This window comes from Schistocerca gregaria, chromosome 7 (genome assembly GCF_023897955.1).
Source record: "Schistocerca gregaria isolate iqSchGreg1 chromosome 7, iqSchGreg1.2, whole genome shotgun sequence".
Taxonomy (NCBI): Eukaryota; Metazoa; Arthropoda; class Insecta; order Orthoptera; family Acrididae; genus Schistocerca; species Schistocerca gregaria.
Window position 1 is genome coordinate 534182287 of NC_064926.1, and position 18825 is coordinate 534201111.

At 39.9% G+C, this 18825-nt stretch overlaps 1 protein-coding gene across 2 annotated transcripts in view; it reads right to left on the reverse strand.

The window, feature by feature from the left end:
• Window positions 1-260: 260 nt before the first annotated feature.
• LOC126282029 (FGFR1 oncogene partner 2 homolog) overlaps window positions 261-18825 on the reverse strand; it is a 74669-nt gene continuing 56104 nt past the window's right edge. For both annotated transcript variants that reach the window (XM_049981435.1, XM_049981436.1), the window contains one exon: window positions 261-4544. In XM_049981435.1, the coding sequence (XP_049837392.1) occupies window positions 4428-4544 (117 nt within the window). In that variant the 3' untranslated portion in view covers window positions 261-4427. The remainder of the gene's footprint in view (window positions 4545-18825) is intronic.

Here is an 18825-nt window from a genome sequence, read left to right on the forward strand (position 1 = left end):
AGAAAAGGTTGAACAACCAGCGTAAAGATAATGTTCTGTGAGTCGGGGGTGGAGAGTCAGAATTTTGAACGTAGGGAAGCTAGCATATCGGAAAAAGGAAATGCAAATGCTGAACTTGGATATACTGGGGGTCAATCAAGTGAAGTTCTGTCATGAAGGAGAATGTGTGGGAATGTGTAATGGCAAGGTCTGCATTAACATTAACAACAAAGGCAGTAACACCTATATTTCTATTTTATGTCATTAAAATAAAAAAAACATTTCACTTAATTACTTTTTATTCACATTCTTTTGTGCTTACTTTGGTAGTAACTGTTCACAAACATAAATTGAGACTACACACCAAAATTGGTACTATTCACCTCCAACTGAATGGAGGCCAATAAAATCTATCCACTTGCATGGAACACTACAAAAATTCTTTTGTCACACACAACTTAAGGCTTATGTTTTCAGAAACAGGGATTTTCTCTCTCCAGTTTAAAGTTGAAGGAATGAAATTTAAGTTTCATGTTACCATTTAGTATTTTACATTTGTCTCCAGTCATTCTTATCAGTAACTCTTTGGCAGTGATAGCATTTAATCATCTGTTATACAAAGCCTCTAGTTTTTCTTTTGTGAGGTATAACATATTATACTGCAGGGCTGTGCAAATGGAGGTATGGAAGGAGGAATGTGAGACTTATAGCATGAACATATAGCGAGTCCACCCCCCCCCCCCCCCTTTCTAATTCATTCCTCTCTTTCTAATAGAGAGAATCCCTTGTTACAAATTTCTGGTCTCCATCAGACTTTTGCAAGCGACTGTTGAGATGTTGTCACTTCACCATGAACGTAAGCAGACTATTAATCTATATATACTGTATTGGTCGAACAGTGACATGGCATGATTATTTTCTCTTGAATCCTAACAGTGATTCATGTCCACGTATACTTTAATCTCATGCTTTTTGTCGTGAGTGTATTACTCATGATAAACAGAACAAAACTCTGCTTTTGAATTAGTAAATTTGAGCAAAATTATCTGAATAAGATAATAAGATACTGCCTTCTATGCAGTTCAGGCTTTCCCGTAACTTGAACCTATCTGAAATTTCAATTTGTAAGTAACAACGTCTCTTTGCTGTTTTAACATTGTCTCAGGACCAGTCTCTGTTGCATGTAAGCAACAATTAATTTTTTTATACTGAACAGTACTTAAAACATTCTCTTTTCATTTCATTTATGGCTTCAGTCTCACTCACCTTCTGTATCAAGTTGAATGAATGTGGATAAGGATGGGAATGGAAGATTCTAAACAAGTCCTGAAAATTTCTTTATCCTTCCTCTGTGCATAGCACAAAATATCTTTTCTGCAACTTTACATACAAGTACAATATATTACCTGCAGTTTTAACACTATACAATATATTATGTACAAGGCGTAACATATGGCTGTTAACTGAATCAACATCGCTATACATAATGTACTGGAGCTTAACAGTCAATTTCAAAATTTACTTCTATATATTTGTCTTAAAATGTACGAAAATATATTTCAAATGAGTACAATTATTAGAGAGACATTTAAATATGTTACTAGTATGATTTTTCAGTCACAGTTGCATTGTACAGTTTCTAAAGTGATCTATTGTAAGTCAGCAAGCAACTTTAACAGAAAACATCTGCTCTCATCATCACAGTTCAAAATATGGAATTCATTAAAGTGTTTCACAGAGTCTTACTGGATCTGCTGGGAACTTTTTACTATTCAGCATAGAAGTGAATACTGATGTAAAAACCGTGTGTAATTACCTAACTGTGGCACTGTTTTCAATTATTATAAGGGAAAAAGCTATACTAATACAAAACTCTCTCTCTCTCTCTCTCTCTCTCTCTCTCTCTCTCTCTCTCTCTCTCTCTCTCACACACACACACACACACACACACACACACACACACACACAAAATTACTCGGCATGGTGAACTGGTTACGTGGCCATAGCGATAGCGAGAACTAACTTAGTCACGTCACTAGATACAATTGAATTCAACTTCAAAGTAGCATGCATTATTATCTCTCAGTATGATTGCAGAAAATACCTTCAAGGTTTAGCTCTGATGACTTGCTGTTACCATAACTAACTTTAATGACAAGACAATAAAATGTGCAAGTGAAAGTGAAACTGTTCCATCAACATTTTTATGAGGTGTCAGAATGAACAAGTACAGATGACAGAATGTACTTGAGGAAACAATATATATTACATTAGATTTTTTTATGAAGAAAAAGTATCAGAATTAAATTGGCTAGTATTTGGATTCTTACCTGCTACACTGATAATAAATGGTGCAAAAAGACAGTGTGCAAGGAGTAAAGTCAAACGGTAGTGCCAGGAAACATTTCATTGTTCTGAATTCAAAGTTCCATTTTGTGTTCACTTCTCCTCTACGGGAAGTAGTTACATGGATACTGCAGGAGAAGCATACATAGCAACCAATGTGTGAGAGACTGTTCATACTGTTCCTGTTCTTGTTCTTGTTCAGGGGAACTTCACTCAGTAGCGCATACAGACATACAAAGTGTGGCAGTGTTCCACTGGAGTAGAGGCTAGTACTCTCCCTTCTCCCTGCTACTTGGGCATGCACATAACAGTGCTGCCACCCCAGCCAGGTAACTAGTTCGCCTTGCCAAGTAATAATTTGTCGTGATTCACTTTTTTCCTTTCATCACAAAAACTTAGCTAATTAAACTTGAATTTCAAGTTACTTCTCTAAAGATGTTGAATACAAAATGTTAATCTCTTATGCCACCTTAACACCAAAGTTACAATTCAGTAACATAACTTTACTTTTAGGGCTTTTTTTTCACCTGCCTGATCTATTTCTCAATTTTTGTTTGTTTGCGTCTGTTTTATGAATTTCCATATGTTTCAACAGCATAATGACAGTTTCCTGCCCTACAAGATATCTCCTGAAAAATTAGATATCCATTTCACAAATATGTCATTATATGCTCCACAATTGTAACTGTATTTGCATCCCCCACCTGTAGAGGATAGCTAGTGAATTTACTGTCACTGGATTCAACTGAAGCATGAAAAGTCTTCCCAAGATTAACAATTCATGGTCTAGATCTTCCTTCTCTTGTGGTACCTATATCAGCCTCTGTCACCAGAGAATACTATAAACACAGTATCTGGTGCATTATGCATGTAACTTGTAGCTATAAAATCCAAAACTGCCTATTTCATTCTCAAATATGTGAGATGTGTTGAAAGGAATGGATTCTAACATGTGCCAAGAATCAAATATTTTAGCTCTGGACAAAACTTCCAATTATACAAACAAAATTTGAGGTTATAGTACCAGGATGTCTCCTGTAAATAGCTTTTAGTCATCACTAGTAAGTATGAAAGTGTACGATATAAACTTCACAGCCAACAAATAAATTTGCCTAAAATACTTTAATTCATTCAGAGAAAAGTCTATGACGTAAGATGAAAATGAAAGGCTAAATGAAGTATGTTATGAAACTTGTGCACTGCCTTTTATATGGACATTTGTTTGAGCAAATGACGATTATAAATTTTTGTCATAAGCTTTAAGGAAAGAGAGAACTCAGTGGACTGATTGACACAAACAAACCCTTGGAGTTTCTTTTAAATTGTATTAGTTTTTTTTTCTTTTAGATTTAGATACTAATCACGTTGGTATATTAAAAAAAAATTATGATACGACTGATCGCATGACTCACAGTTACTGTCTACAGTCCAAAATAAAAATATGAACTCCCATAAGTCATAAATTTAAAGAGCCATATAGAGGAAAAAAAAAAAAAAAAGCGTAATTCTGATACTGTTGATGCTTACTGTGGGTCACAGTCTGTGATACTTTTCTGAAGATCATCTCACACCTTTGTGACTTATTGAAAGTTTTACATATACAATAAGCTTAAAAAAAAGATTAAAATGTCTAACTTACAACTGACTAGTTACTTTATTCTTTGAAATTCACATTACCCAGGCAGACAAAATGCTGAATTCAAAACATAACTTTCAGAAATCACACTTGCAGAAATGACCAATGCCACGCCACATGAAACAATGAATAGACACACTCTTTGTAGCTGCACTGACGTGGTTATTCTGGCACTGCATTTTGGCCATTAACATTCAGCTGTACAGTCAGAAAACACAGTTTATTCCCAGCAGAATACCACAATGAAAAGTGTATAATGTATAAAATGTAGTACAAAAGAAATTTTTAACAGTCACACAACATTATGTGAGATTCAGTCATTACCAATTCCTTTATCAGAGGCAAGAATCATTGCACATTAGTTCAGTGATGTAATATATGACGACTCATGCTGCCACATTAAAAAGAGAAACAAATCACTTGGTTTGTCTTTCATTGTGCTTTTTCCTCCAGATGTTTACTTCTGTCAAGATGTTTCACAGTTCATTTCCGTTTGCATTTCTTTATCTTCAGATTCTATGCCAAGTAGGCTATTTCGCAGGGTACCATTTTTGCAGGAAATTTCAAGTAGTTCTCTTAACCCCTTTGAAAAGAAAAAAATACATAAATTCATCCATCAATGTATCACTTGTCATATTAGTCCACTAAACCTTCAATATATTCTTTTAAAACATACAACAAAAATTATTAACTTCATGCTTGTTTCAATAATATAATATAATTATGTATAGAAACTGTTGCCTTTGGACCTTCTGTCTTCGCCAAATCAATGAAAATTCTTTGAAGTTGTCGAAATGAAACATTTGGTGAAAGGAATCACAATACTCTTTTTAGAAAGGCCATATACAAGATATCAAAGAAAACCAGACAAAATGTGATATCCAGAAATGAGAGCTAAAACTAACTAATGAATTATGTATTAGGCTGACAGAGAACAGCTAAATTGAACTGGATGGAAAGACAAATTTAAGAAAAATAATAAAAATAAAAAAAGAACCATGGGTTGAAGCAAATGGATGGTCGACAAATTTTGATTATTTGTATCAGCCACTAGAGATGAGTGCTTCAAAGAACAATGACAGTCATCATTGTCATCGGAAGTGTGTGCATCTGGGTAGGTGTGACAACAGTGCTCTCTAAATTGAGTTTTTGGAAAAAGATCATTTACCAACTAGGCCTACTGTCATTTAAACTTTTTTTCTTCTTTTTTGCATTCTGTGATCAACTCATCCCTTCCCCTTTAACAAAGTGTTATTTCACCACCCATCAAATCTGCAAAGTGTCCTGATGCATCCTTTTGTCACATCTACACCCAACTCTTTACCGCGTGGGCCATATGTCTGTAACAAACCTATGTGCAAGACCTGTCTTAAGCACCCAATTAGTGCTGTCATAGGCTTATCCCATCTCATCAGGTACAGAGTCATCAATGAAAGTAGTTTTACCATATACTCGCTCTGTTATAACTTCTGCATAGCCTTTTATATGAGATATAAGCATAATCGATCATGCATTCTATCTGAGTAGGCAGGTAAGTGGCCTCAATGTTATTTACATACTTGTGGACCACTGAAAACCCCAATACACAGTGAATATTTGTTGAAAGACAACATGAGCTGCATGTAAAAATATTTAATTGCCAGGCCAGTATTTGAGCACACAACCCAACATCAGTGGCATCTGATATACAGAGGGGGATACAAATAAACGTAAACGTGAGCATATCAATATTTTGCATACATTGCAGAAGGTTTATAAGGTCATTAACATATTGTTTATGTCTATATCAAATGATGTGGACCTATAAAATGGAAACTGCTGTGGATATTTGAAACCTGTATGTAATCAGGTCTGTGACCACTAAAGGGTCCATTATACACCTTCTGTATGTGGTACACAAGTTGCTGCAGGTACAAGTTACAGCTGTCTAAGTGGTCACACTTCTTTGTCATATTGGACACCACCATCATAGGATCACAACATGGAACTGAGGTCACCTAAAACATGTAATGAAGACCAGTGGACATGCAATCAGTGCGTTGTATATGCTATGAAATTCAAAGTGAACAGTATGGTAACAATGCAGGAAAGTAAAATTGTCTGTCTGAAATAAGAAATGGTGGAACACATCATCAAACATGATAAACTGTAAGTGAAACATCAAGAACTGGAAGTGAAGTTTATGGTACTAGAACAGGAAATAAACAAACACCTGGAGTATGCTCTTGTTATCCTAGTTCCAAACATCAATATTTGCAACACCAGAAAAGAAAATTAAGAAAATAAATCTAGATGTACATTGTACTCTAAATAAAGTATCGATTGCAGACAGTAAAAATGTGCAGTCACTAGTTACGTGTGATCTGTCCGATACTGTCAAATCCATATGCAAACAAAGCGCTGCAACACACAAAGAAAATGCATTAGAACATGACGCAGAGCCTGTTACAATGTTCAGGTGTGCCAAATGAAGAACTGATTTAAAAAAAAAAAAAATTGATACCCACTAAGTGCTGCATACCGTTAGTGATCACAGCAAGAACAGTACTGAAAGAAATCAAAAGCAAAGTGCTCAAACGTCATATCAAATCAAAATTAATATTTGAAACTGCGAGCACACTGTGAATGTACCGTCTTCACAGAAGAATTCAGAGAAACATTTGAGGCAGAGAAGAAAAGAATTCTTTTGCTAACAGTCATGGAAGGTATTTATGTAATTTGATTAGCTCAAAACTAGATGACATGTATGCTGTGTGAAGTACCATAAAGCCAGGTGCGTAATTGTCTGAGGTGATACAGGTTTTGTTTGTTTTGTTTTAGGGCACAAAAATAACTAGGGTTATACGTACCGAAGTCCAGAACTATAGAACACTTGAAAAAAAGTTAAAAACAGCTACAAGTTAAGCCCAATTGACGGAAGAGAAGACAGCTAAAAACAGGGACATGGAGAAAGGTCTATAAAATATGCCAAAATGAAACGGAGGTCCTGAACTGAAAATTATGTGTCCTTCACCATATTGCTACGATGTATAAAAAGTAAAACGCGGTTGACAGTCCACGCATCGTTTGCTAAAACGACCGATAACGCAGACAACAAACACAAATGAGACCATAAATGATTAAAAAAAAAGGGCATTCCATCAGGAAACGGTGGACCATGAAAGGTTGAGCACAATGAGCACAAAGGGATGGGGGAGCACCACTTAACAAACGGCAATGGCTATAAAGACAGGCCTAATACGCAACCATGCTAAAATGATCTCCTCACTGTGAGAAGGCCAAGAAGTGGTCATCCAAGCCACTGGGAGAGGCTTAATAACCCAGAGCTTGTTCCCATGAAGGGAGGACCAGTGGTGATGCCAAAGTGACACCATCTGCAGATAGACAGCAACATAGAGATAATTGGAGGGAGTTTAAGAACTAGTGGGCTGAAGTACGAGGACTGCAGCCTTCGCACCAGCATCAGCAGCCTTGTTTCCTGTCAGACTGACGTGACCAGGAACACCCATCAACATCACAATGGCTCCATCAAGAGTGAGCAAGAGAGAGCTTTCCTGGACCCATTTCACTAAGTAAGGGATGGTGTACAGTACTCAGGGGATTTCAAGGGCACTGGGAGAGTCGGAGCAGATGACGCAGTTGAGAAGCCTGTGTTGCCGGATGTACTATGTGACCTGATGGAGAGCAAAGAGCTCTGCTGTAAATACTGGGCAATGTTCCGCAAGCCAATAGTGAAAAACGGCGATGCCAATGATGAAGGCACACCTGATACCACAGTCAGTCAGAGCCATCAGTGTACACAAAGGTATCATGAAGTTCCACGTGACAGTCATGAAACTGAAGGCGATAGCACAAGGCTGGAGTAGTGTCCTTAGGAAGTAAGTGAAGGCAAAGGTGAACATGGGCCACTGCAAGAATCCAGGGTAGTGATGGGTTCACACCCATTGGGAAACTGGCAGGTAGCGTGAAGTCAAGCTGCTGCAGCAAGAGCCAAAAGCGAACTCCAGGAGATAACAGAGTAGAGGGACGCGCCCCATACTGGCGATCAAAGGAGTCACTGAAGCAGGCAGTAGAGGATAGGTGGGCACGCATGGCAGACAAACAGCACGCATATCTGCTGAGGTGAAAGTCATGGTGATAGTAACACTCACAGTCTAGTTTCGAATGGAGAAGGGACCTGTACAAATGGAGGAGAGTGGTTCGATCTGCTCCCCAGGAACTACCACTGGGGGCACACAGGACACTGAAGGATCCTGTACAGAGGGCTGCTAAATAAGACACGTGGGAGTACCAAGAAAGTTTCATTTACAGCATGAGCCCCAGGAATTTCATAGTTTCAACAAACAGAAGAGCAACAAGACCAAGATGGTGGAAGAAACTAACTGTGCAGCTAAACATTCATACAACCAGTTTTGTGAGTGGAAAGACGAAAGCAATTGTCAATGTTCCATGAATAAGTAGGATCAAGCCATCGCTAGAGACGCTGCTCAACGAGGCAAGTCCATTGAGAACTGCAATACATGGCAAAATTGTCAATGAAAAGGGAGCCAGAGATGCCCAGCAAAAGACAGGCCATTATAGGGTTAATGACGACAGCAAAGATGATGATGCTCAGGGTGCCTGAGGCACACCGTATTCCTCGATAAAGATGTCCAACAAGGCAGAATACACATGTCCCTTGAAAACACGATCTTTTAAAAATTCCTAAATGAAACGGGGCAGGGGGCCACGGAAGACTCACTTGTAGAGAGTATGGAGGATACCAGTCCTCCAGTAGGCATCATAGGTTTTCTCCAAATCGAAAAACACAGCCACTGTCTGGGATTTCCACAGAAAAACATTAATGGTGTAGGTGGACAAGATGATGAGACAGTCAACTGCAGAGCAGCGCACTAAAACCCACACCGTGCAGTGGTTAGTAAATTGCGAGATTCGAGCCACCATACCAGCCGGGCATGAATCATGTGTCCATCACATTGCAAATATAGCTAGTGAGAGAAATGGAGCGGCAGCTAGAAGGAAGGTTTTGTCCTTACTGGGCTTAGTACGGATGTGACACTGGCTACATACCAGTGTCTGGGAAACGTGCCCTCTGCCCAGATACAGTTGTACATATGAAGCAGAAAGTGATAGCCCACGAGAGAAAGCTGCTGCGACGTCTGAATATGAACATCATATGGCCCTGGGGCTGAGAACCAGGATGAAGTGAGAGCATAACCTAGCTCCTTCACAGTAAAGGCAGCATTGTAGCACTCACGATTTTGAGAGGAGAATGTATCACCCAAGCCGCCTCCACTCGTTTCTGATGGAGGGAGGCAGGGTGATAGTGGGAGGAGCAACAGGGTACACAATGACATTGTAAGCTACTGTCAGGCCGAAAATTGGGGACTGGATCTTGATCCCAGAGAGCTGTCATAGGTTGGCCCATGTGACGGAAGAGGGAGTAAAACTGTTAAAAGAACTAGTATATGAAATCCAGCTCTCTTTTTTGCTGCTCCGAAGAACACGATGACGCTGTGCACACAACTGTTTATAATCCATGCAGTTTGTAATCGTAGGAAGATGGTTAAAAACATGGAGAGCACATCTCCACACACGAATTGCATCACGGCTCAGCCCAGTCCACCAAGGGACTGGTACATGGCATGGTAAAGAGGAAGGGCGAGGAATGGGACGTTCTGCAACAGTAAGGATAACACTATTCTATATTCTACCTGGTAATCACAATTAGGAAATGTTCTCCGAAGATTGCCATGGAGGAGCAAAGCCTCCAGTTGGCCTTAGCAAGTTGTCATTTGGGTGTACATGTAGGTGGGGTAGGGGTCAGCAGATAGCATATGGGAAATGGCCACTCGAGTGTGTGTCAGAGACAACTGATCACTTGAGACAATGGGCAAGCTGGGCAGTGCAGAAGGATAGTCTGAATAGGAATGGGTATGCATGGAGTCTGAAAGGAACATGGGTGCCTCCTGTGTTAAGGCAGACGAGGGTAAGCTGATTGGGGTCAGCCGAGAGGGCACCTCTCCAACAGGTTCTGTGAGAGCCCCAAAGGGGATAATGCACATTAAAGTCACCGAGCAGCAGAAAGTGGTGAGAGAGTTGCCTAATAAGCTTGAGGAAGTCTGCCTGGTGACACTATATGATGGAGAGATGTAAATGGTACAAAGGGACACGATCAGGTGAGGAAGGAAAAAGGCGGAACTGCAACAGCTCGAAGGCGGGTAGTCAGGGAAATGGGTTGACTATGAATGTCATCCCGTGTGAGCCGCACGACTCCCCCACGAGATGGAATACCATTACAGGGAAGAAGGTCAAAACAAACCGGGAAGAAATGAGAGAGCTCAAAGTGGTCGTGAGGAAGCAATTTTTGTTTCCAGGGGCAGAGAGCAAGAGGACGCTGCAATTGTAATTACAGCGGTAAATCATATTTGTTCAATCAAAGGCCATGAATGTTTCATTGAAGACTTTCATAATGAGGAAAGAGGAGGAGGGAAAAAATGAATGGGTGTCACCTCAGAGGCTGCCGAGTGCCAGCCTTCAAAGACTCACTGCTAAAGTGCACAGAGGCTGGAAGATCCAGCTCCACGAGATCTATAGAGGTGTTGCCATTCTCCCTCTGTCGATCTGTGGAGCCCTGGGTAGACAAATGGTTGATGGTTCACACCATAGACAAGGTTGGCCGGGTGAAGGTATCATGTGGCGACCCCGTTGAAGAGGATCTCCAAGTCAGTGAAGGAGATCATTTGCCTTTGCTTGACTTCTTGGAGCCTTTCCTGTTGGCAGAGGAAGACTAATGTTTGTTGGCTGGAAGGGCATAGGATGTCTTCACGGGAGTATTCTTTCTGTCCTTTCTGGCCTGCCAGTTGTGTAGCAGAAGACTCTGCACCATGAGGCACAAGTTTGGTGGCTTGTTGCACAGCTGGACAAGGACATGGCGATGCTACCAGGACACTGGGTAACTTCACAACTGCAGCGCTGAACTTTAGGTGGCATGTCTGCATGGATATATCCCTCATGAAGCAAGAAGTAGCAAAAACAGTACTGTAAGTGCCAGATAGCAAAATGCAGGGTTTGCAACTAGCCAATAACTTGCTAGTGACCGGGTAAGGCACTTTTTCCTTTACCCGGATCTCCTGGACAGCCCGCTCATCAAGATACATGGAACAATCTGGAGACGAGGCAGCATGGTCACCACAGCAGTTGATACAGTGGGAAGGAGGAGGCAGACAATTGCTCTTGTGAGCATCCCTACCACATATTACATATTTGGCTGCATGTCAAAAGGGCATTTGAGTGTGGTTTAAATTATGACACTGGTAGTAGCACATTGCGTTCGGAAGGTACAGATGGACTGTGGTAGTTTTGTAACCTGCTTTGATCATTGACGGAAGCACAACTCTATCAGAAGTGAGAAAAAGAGTGCAAGTGAGCACTAAGGAGGCATCGACCTGTTTCATGATCCGATGAACTGAAATGACACCCTGATAAGAGAGGTACATTCTGCCTTGGTCAGGCCATCAAGCAGCCTTGTATAAATAACACAACGGTAAAAAAATCAGAGTTCTATGGGCCTCAACACAAACAGGATAGCCATGGAGAAGGGAAGTGGCAAGCAGTAGTTGTGCCGGAGTATCTGAAGTAGTTTCCAAAAACAAAGTGCCATTACATAAATGAGATCAGGATTTCACAGGGCCGGCAACTACATCAATGCCTTTCTGAACAAGAAATGGATTTACCACTGCATATGACTAACCGTATTCAGCATGTGAAACAACAAAGAACCTTGGTGCAATTGTGAGGTTCTTTGAATCATTAGCCTTATTCCATTTACATTTGATAGAAACTGACTGCGAAGATGATTGGCTCACTGCAAGAAAATCCCCCACTAATGCCAATGTCTCCAATGGCGCGATCCTTCCAACTGCTCTCCCCCCCCCCTCATGTCACACCGCCTGAACACCTGACAGAGGGACCAATAGGCAATTTGGGAAGGTAGCAGCTCAGGCAATCACCTCTCCCTGGGCCTAGACATATTCCCCACAGGATGGGAAAAGGAATAGCAGGAGGATAGTCATGCAGCACGGAAAGGAAAAGATGCTGCAAAAGCTGGGGTGCTGTGGTAGCAAGAGCCCACTGAAGAGTGGCGACCCCCATGGGAGGAGGTGATACAGGGATGGCAGACCAGAGCTAAACAAGACTACAAGGTTAATTAATAGAATGCTTGTCTCCTCTGCACGTAACTCCAATTTCAACAAATGCAGGATAGGTTTTAATTTTGAAACAGAGACTTACAAGGTTCCATTTTAATACTCATGGGTTGCGTGTCAACAGGCTAGGCAGGGAAAAGATTTCCTCCAGGTGTGCAAAAATAACACACAACACCCCATCTTCATGAAAATAATCAAAATGCTACAAATAAAAAATCTGTATGATACACTCTAAATGAAGAAAAAAGGGGGAACACACATTTTGGGGGCAGTTGCATATATGTGAAAAAATTGCTTACAAACATGGTAAAGACCAGAGTTAATCTAGTAAAATATAGCACTGAAAAAGTTTTTGAGTGTTCAGCAATTGAAACTGTAATGCAAAATACAAAATATATCATCAACATCCACTGTCCACCTGACTGTAATCCCAAGTCATTTTTAAATAAATTAGATAGTGTGTTAAATAAGGCCAGCAATTGTAAAGGAAACAAGATTGTACTGTGTGGTGACCTCAACACTGATTATAATCTTTTTTTTCAGTATTTGTCCCACATGCCTGTGGGGTCCGCTACACGAGTCCGTTGTCTCCATTTCGCTCTATTACGGGCTGCATCTTGGTGGATGTTCACACATTATGGTCTTTATGAATCTTATCAGCCCAACGTTGCTTTGGTTGTCCTTTGGGTCTTCTTCTAATGGCTTCTAGTATATAACCTGCCTTGGAAACAGAGTCATCACTGGCCCATAAAACATGCCGAAACCATCGAAGACGACTCTCGTGCATCTGGTCTTAGATCGGTGCAATATCAAACTGTTATGTAATGCTGTCATTGGAAATGTGATCTAACTTAGTGAGGCTCAACACTGACTGATATTAAACTGAAGGAGGATCTCTGCTCACTCCTGAACACATACAATTTGCACTACACAATCTATGACTACACCAGAATGACTACAAACAATGTTTCTAATATAGATTATATGGTCACCTAGACATTAACAGTAACTTAAAACTATCTGTCTGATCACAAAGGACAAATAATCTCAGTAGAACGAAGTCTAAAGCACAGGTAGCTCTATATTAAATACCAAGAAATGCGTGACAACAATGTAAGTATCTTCAGTCACAATCTGGCTGAAGAAAGCTGGAGTGAAATTCAAAATGACAAAGGAACAGCAAAGAGTTTTGGATTCTTCATAACCAAATAAATTGTGAACACATTAAAAGGCATTCCCTATCAAAAGTAGATGCGTAACAAATAAAGAAAGACAGAACAAATAGATTACAAAAGGCCATCATTGTTTCAAGTAAAAGGGTTAAAATGCTGCGCAGAACAATTAAAGATAAAACTAACTTCTTGCATTTAAAATGGTACTATATGGGATACAAGAAGATCTGTGCTAAAGTAACAAAATATGCAAAGAAAATGAATGTTGAACAGGACTTATTACTAAGAGTGTGTTCAGGAGGTAGGGATTAATATTAAGGTGCTATAGAATGTACAAAATTTATTGGAAATGTAAAAAACTTCTTTACAAACTAAGTAAAACACACACACACACACACACACACACACACACACACACACACACACACACACACACACACACACAAAAAAAAAAAAAAAAAAAAAAGAGCCATGCAATCGCATGATCTGGCAGGCCATTCCTGATTGCCATGGAAAGAGAATTTTCCGAGAAGACTTTTCATTCAGCACAGCAGAGCATTCGTTTCAAGGGATGCGTGATGTGTCACACCATCTTGTTGAAACCAAAGATGGTCATTTTCATCAATAAGAGGGAAAAACCAATAAGAAAGCATGTCTTGGTATCAGTCGCCATACTCAGTGATGGCAGCTCTCTTATCATTTTTAAAAAAAGTTCACACTACACAGTCATACACTGTGGGATGCATCTCATCTTCCAGTCACTCGCAAATTTTCATTACCCCAAATTCTGTTGTCCTGCTTGCTGACATAATCACTGAGGTGGAAGTGCACCTCACTAAGAAAATTATTCTTTTTGTGAAGTTCTCGTTTTCCACCTGTCGAGCAAAGACCCACTGAGCAAACCTATGTCTCTTTCCATGGTCCGTGGGCTTTAACTTAAATCTTGTATGCATACATTTTTGAATCTTCTGGAAGGATTTCATGCAGCAAACTTTGTGAGAAATTCAACTGTTGAGCTTGTCGCCGAACTTATTTTCTGGAGCTTACAGTCATCTGGAGCTTACAGTCACACTCTCACACACAACAGCAATGTTTTCTAGTGTTCGAACACGATGTGGTCATCCTGTTTTCTTAACATCTGAAACAGAACTAGTGGTCTCAAACTTCCGGATCAACTTCCAAATTGATGATATGGTTCGAGCAGTATTACATCAGAGTATCATTCACAAATGGGTGCAGTGAAACTTTCACTGTTTTTGTAATAACTTTTTATCACCTGGATACATTGCTGCAGTTGTCACCTGCTCCATGATGAAAAGAAATATTAAACAACAATTTTTGCCACATAAAAACTATCAGGCTACTAATGGGAAGGATCACATAAAAAACATAAGAAAACCACGTCTGTCAAACAAAATGTGACAAAATGGCGCAGAATTCAAATCTGTCCTTACTTCCTGAACACCCATCACATAGATGTGTGCGAAAATTGAAAAGGATATACCAATCCAACAAACCACTGCAAAATTCTAACACACATATCCAACAAGCGAAGAAGTAGTCTAACAAGAATCATAAACAAGTTGAAAAACAAAGACCCAGGACATCTACAGTATGTCAAATGATATAACTTTAAACCAAATTCAATATTAAACCCTCGACCAAAATGATTAATAAAACAATCACAGAAGGACTGTAACATGATAGTTCAAAAATTGCTAGGGTTCTGCCCCTGTACAAAAAAGGTGATACTACAGAACTTGAAAACTATATACCTGTTAGGATTGTATCAGTTATATCTAAAATCTTTGAATGCATTCTGTATAAAAGATTAGCAAGCTGCTTCACATCACAGAATATCTTAGCCAGAAAGCAACGTCGTTCCAAAAAATCCATCTAATACTTCAGCAGCACAAGAACTTGTGCATTATGTAATGCACACACTTGACAGTTCGGAATCAATAATCTGAGTATTCTGTATTCTATCAAAAGATTTTGACTTGGTTAATCACAACATTCTCCTTGGAAAACTAAGATTTTATGAGGATGAGGGGCAGAGTTTTCAGTCTTATAAAATCCTACTTAATGAACAGATACCAAGAATAGAAATAACAGATGAGGAAAGAAATATTTTACAGACAGGGGGATGATCTGGAATGGCATGCCACTGGGAAGTGTCCTAGGGCCACTGCCGTTCTTGATATGTATTAATGACCTAGCCGAGGAAATTCAACAAGAATCGACACTATTTGCAGATGAGCAAATATTTTAACTAAGGAAATGTAGCTGAAAGTGTATTATTCAGAGTAAAAAAAACAGGTTTATAAATAATGCTGATAATAAATTTAAAAAAACAAACTTTAAAAGCAATCGGCTAAAGAATAATGAGTTAGAGGAAGAAAAATCAAAGAATGCACACTTGAACAAGTAACATAAAATTTCTGGGTCTCCATCTTGATGACAAAGTAACATAGAGGACCACATGAATAATATTAACAGTAAATTAAATTCAGGTTGCTATGCACTATAGAAGTTAGCCAAAATGGTAAGTATTTTAGTCCTCAAAATGTTTTACTTTGCACAGTTTGAATTAGTGTCATTTGGATTAAAACTATGGGGACGTTCATCATACAGGAAAGGGCTATACGCACAATGACCAATGTGGAAAAAATGAACAAGATGCACATCAAAATTTAAATTGCTAAATATTTTTCAGTGCACACTAAGTAAGTGTAAGAAAAATGAAGAGATTCATCAACATTAAACAAGAAACCATTCGAAACTCAGAGCAATCCAACACAGGAAAAGTCACTACGAGACAAGAGTAATGTACATGGGGATGTACTTATTCAGTTGCCTTCTGATCATCATCAGCAAAATAAAGAACATTAATACCTTTAAGCACACAGGTAGAGAAATACTAGAGAAAAATCCATTTGATTATACAGATGAATTTACTGATTACTGCAAGGAAAACTCAAAAACATGGTAAGATGTAACCATCATTCAACTAAAAAAACAATAGCACGGTATTTATGTAAATGTAAAGGAAATAATCATATACTGTGAAAAAGAACTGAATACACTGTACAATATCAATAAATATAGTATGTTGTAGTCTGTACTACAAATGTATTAAATTGCAGAAAATTGTCATCAAATCAAAAAAACAAAATATCAAGGCCTATATGTAATGAATGATACACCATGTATCAACTGAAATACATCAGATGGCAAAATAAAAAATAAATAAACAAAAATATAAATACTGAGTACTGTTCTTGAACAAATACTATACAAGGATAGTAGTGTCCAATAAGACCAAGAAGTGAGGCAATTTGGCATTTAACAGGCATAACAAGTACACAAGACGAGCTATGTCTGACAAAGATAAGGCAGCATTCATTATCTACCATGATCACATAGACGCAGTTATAATTACAGTTTAAATATCCATGGAAGGAAGATTGGGTTTAACACCTTGTTGACATTGAGGTCATTAGAGACGTAGCAGAAGCTTGGGTTCCTTTCACAGGAACCATCCCAGCATTTGCTTGGAGTGATTTAGGGATATCATGGAAAACTTAAATCTGGATGGCCGAATGCGAGTCCAGTGTGCTAAACACTGCCCAACCTTGCTCGGTTAAATATTCATGGAGTTCTATTTTCTGAATCTACATTAATTTTAACAACAGAGATTTCATGCTTGACACTCATGTCAGTTGATATAGATGTACATAATATTTAAATAATATTACACTTCTAAAGACAAAGATAAAGTAACTTACCAAACGAAAGTGTTGGTATGTTGATAGATACACAAATAAACACAAACACACACACAAAATTCAAGCTTTTGCAACCCACCGTTGCTTCATCAGGAAAGAGGGAAGGAGAGCGAAAGATGAATAGATGCGGGTGTTAAGGGAGAGGGTAAGGAGTCATTCCAATCCCAGGAGCAGAAAGACTTACCTTAGGGGGAAAAAGGGACAGGTATACACTTGAACACACACACATATCCATCCACACATATACAGACACAACGAGACATATTAAAAGGCAAAGAGTTTGGGCAGAGGTGTCAGTCGAGGCGGAAGTGTAGAGGCAAAGATGTTGTTGAATGGCAGGTGAGGTACGAGTGGCGGCAACTTGAAATTAGTGGAGGTTGAGGCCTGGTGGATAATGGGAAGTATTCAGATAACCCAGATGGTGTAACACTGTGCCAAGGTGTGCTGGCCGTGCACCAAGGCATGTTTAGCCACAGGGTGAACCTCATTCCCAACAAACACTGTTTGCCTGTGTCCATTCTTGCGAATGGACAGTTTGTTGCTGGTCATTCCCACATAGAAAGCTTCATAGTGTAGGCAGGTCAGTTGGTAAATCACATGGGTGCTTTCACACCTGGATCTGCCTTTGATCGTGTACACCTTCCGGGTTACAGGACTGGAGTAGGTGGTGGTAGGAGGGTGCATGGGACAGGTTTTACACCAGGGGCAGTTACACGGGTGGAGCCAGAGAGTAGGGAAGGTTGTTTGGGGATTTCATTGGGATGAACCAAGAGGTTACGAAGGTTAGGTGGACGGCAGAAAGACACTCTTGGTGGAGTGGGGAGGATTTCATGAAGGATAGATCTCATTTCAGGGCAGGATTTGAGGAAGTCGTATCCCTGCTGGAGAGCCACATTCAGAGTCTGATCCAGTCCCAGAAAGTATCCAGTCACAAGTGGGACACTTTTGGGGTGGTTCTGTGGGAGGTTATGGGTTTGAGGGGATGAGGAAGTGGCCCTGGTTATTTGCTTCTATACCACGTCGGGTGGGTAGTTGCGGGATGCGAAAGCTGTTTTCAGGTTGTTGGTGTAATGGTTCAGGGATTCCGGACTGGAGCAGATTTGTTTGCCATGAAGACCTAGGCTGTAGGGAAGGGACCATTTGATATGGAATGGGTGGCACCTGTCATAATGGAGGTACTGTTGCTTGTTGGTGGGTTTGATGTGGACAGATGTGCGAAGCTGGCCATAGGACAGATGGAGGTCAATGTCAAGGAAAGTGGCATGGGATTTGGAGTAGGACCAGGTGACTCTGATGGAACCAAAGGAGTTGAGGTTGGAGAGGAAATTCTGGAGTAGTTGTTCACTGTGAGTCCAGATCATGAAGAAGTCATCAATAAATCTGTACCACACTTTTGGTTAGCAGGCCTGGGTAACCAAGAAGGCTTCCTCTAAGCGACCCATAAATAGGTTGGCGTATGAGGGGGCCATCCTGGCTGTTCCCTTTAATTGTTGGTATGTTTGGCCTTCGAAAGTGAAGAAGTTGTGAGTCAGGATGAAGCTGGCTAAGGCAATGAGAAAAGAGGTTTTAGGTAGGGTGGCAGGTGATCGGCGTGAAAGGAAGTGCTCCATCACAGCGAGGCCCTGAACGTGCGGAATATTTGTGTATAAGGAAATGGCATCAATGGTTACAAGGATGGTTTCCAGGGGTAACAGACT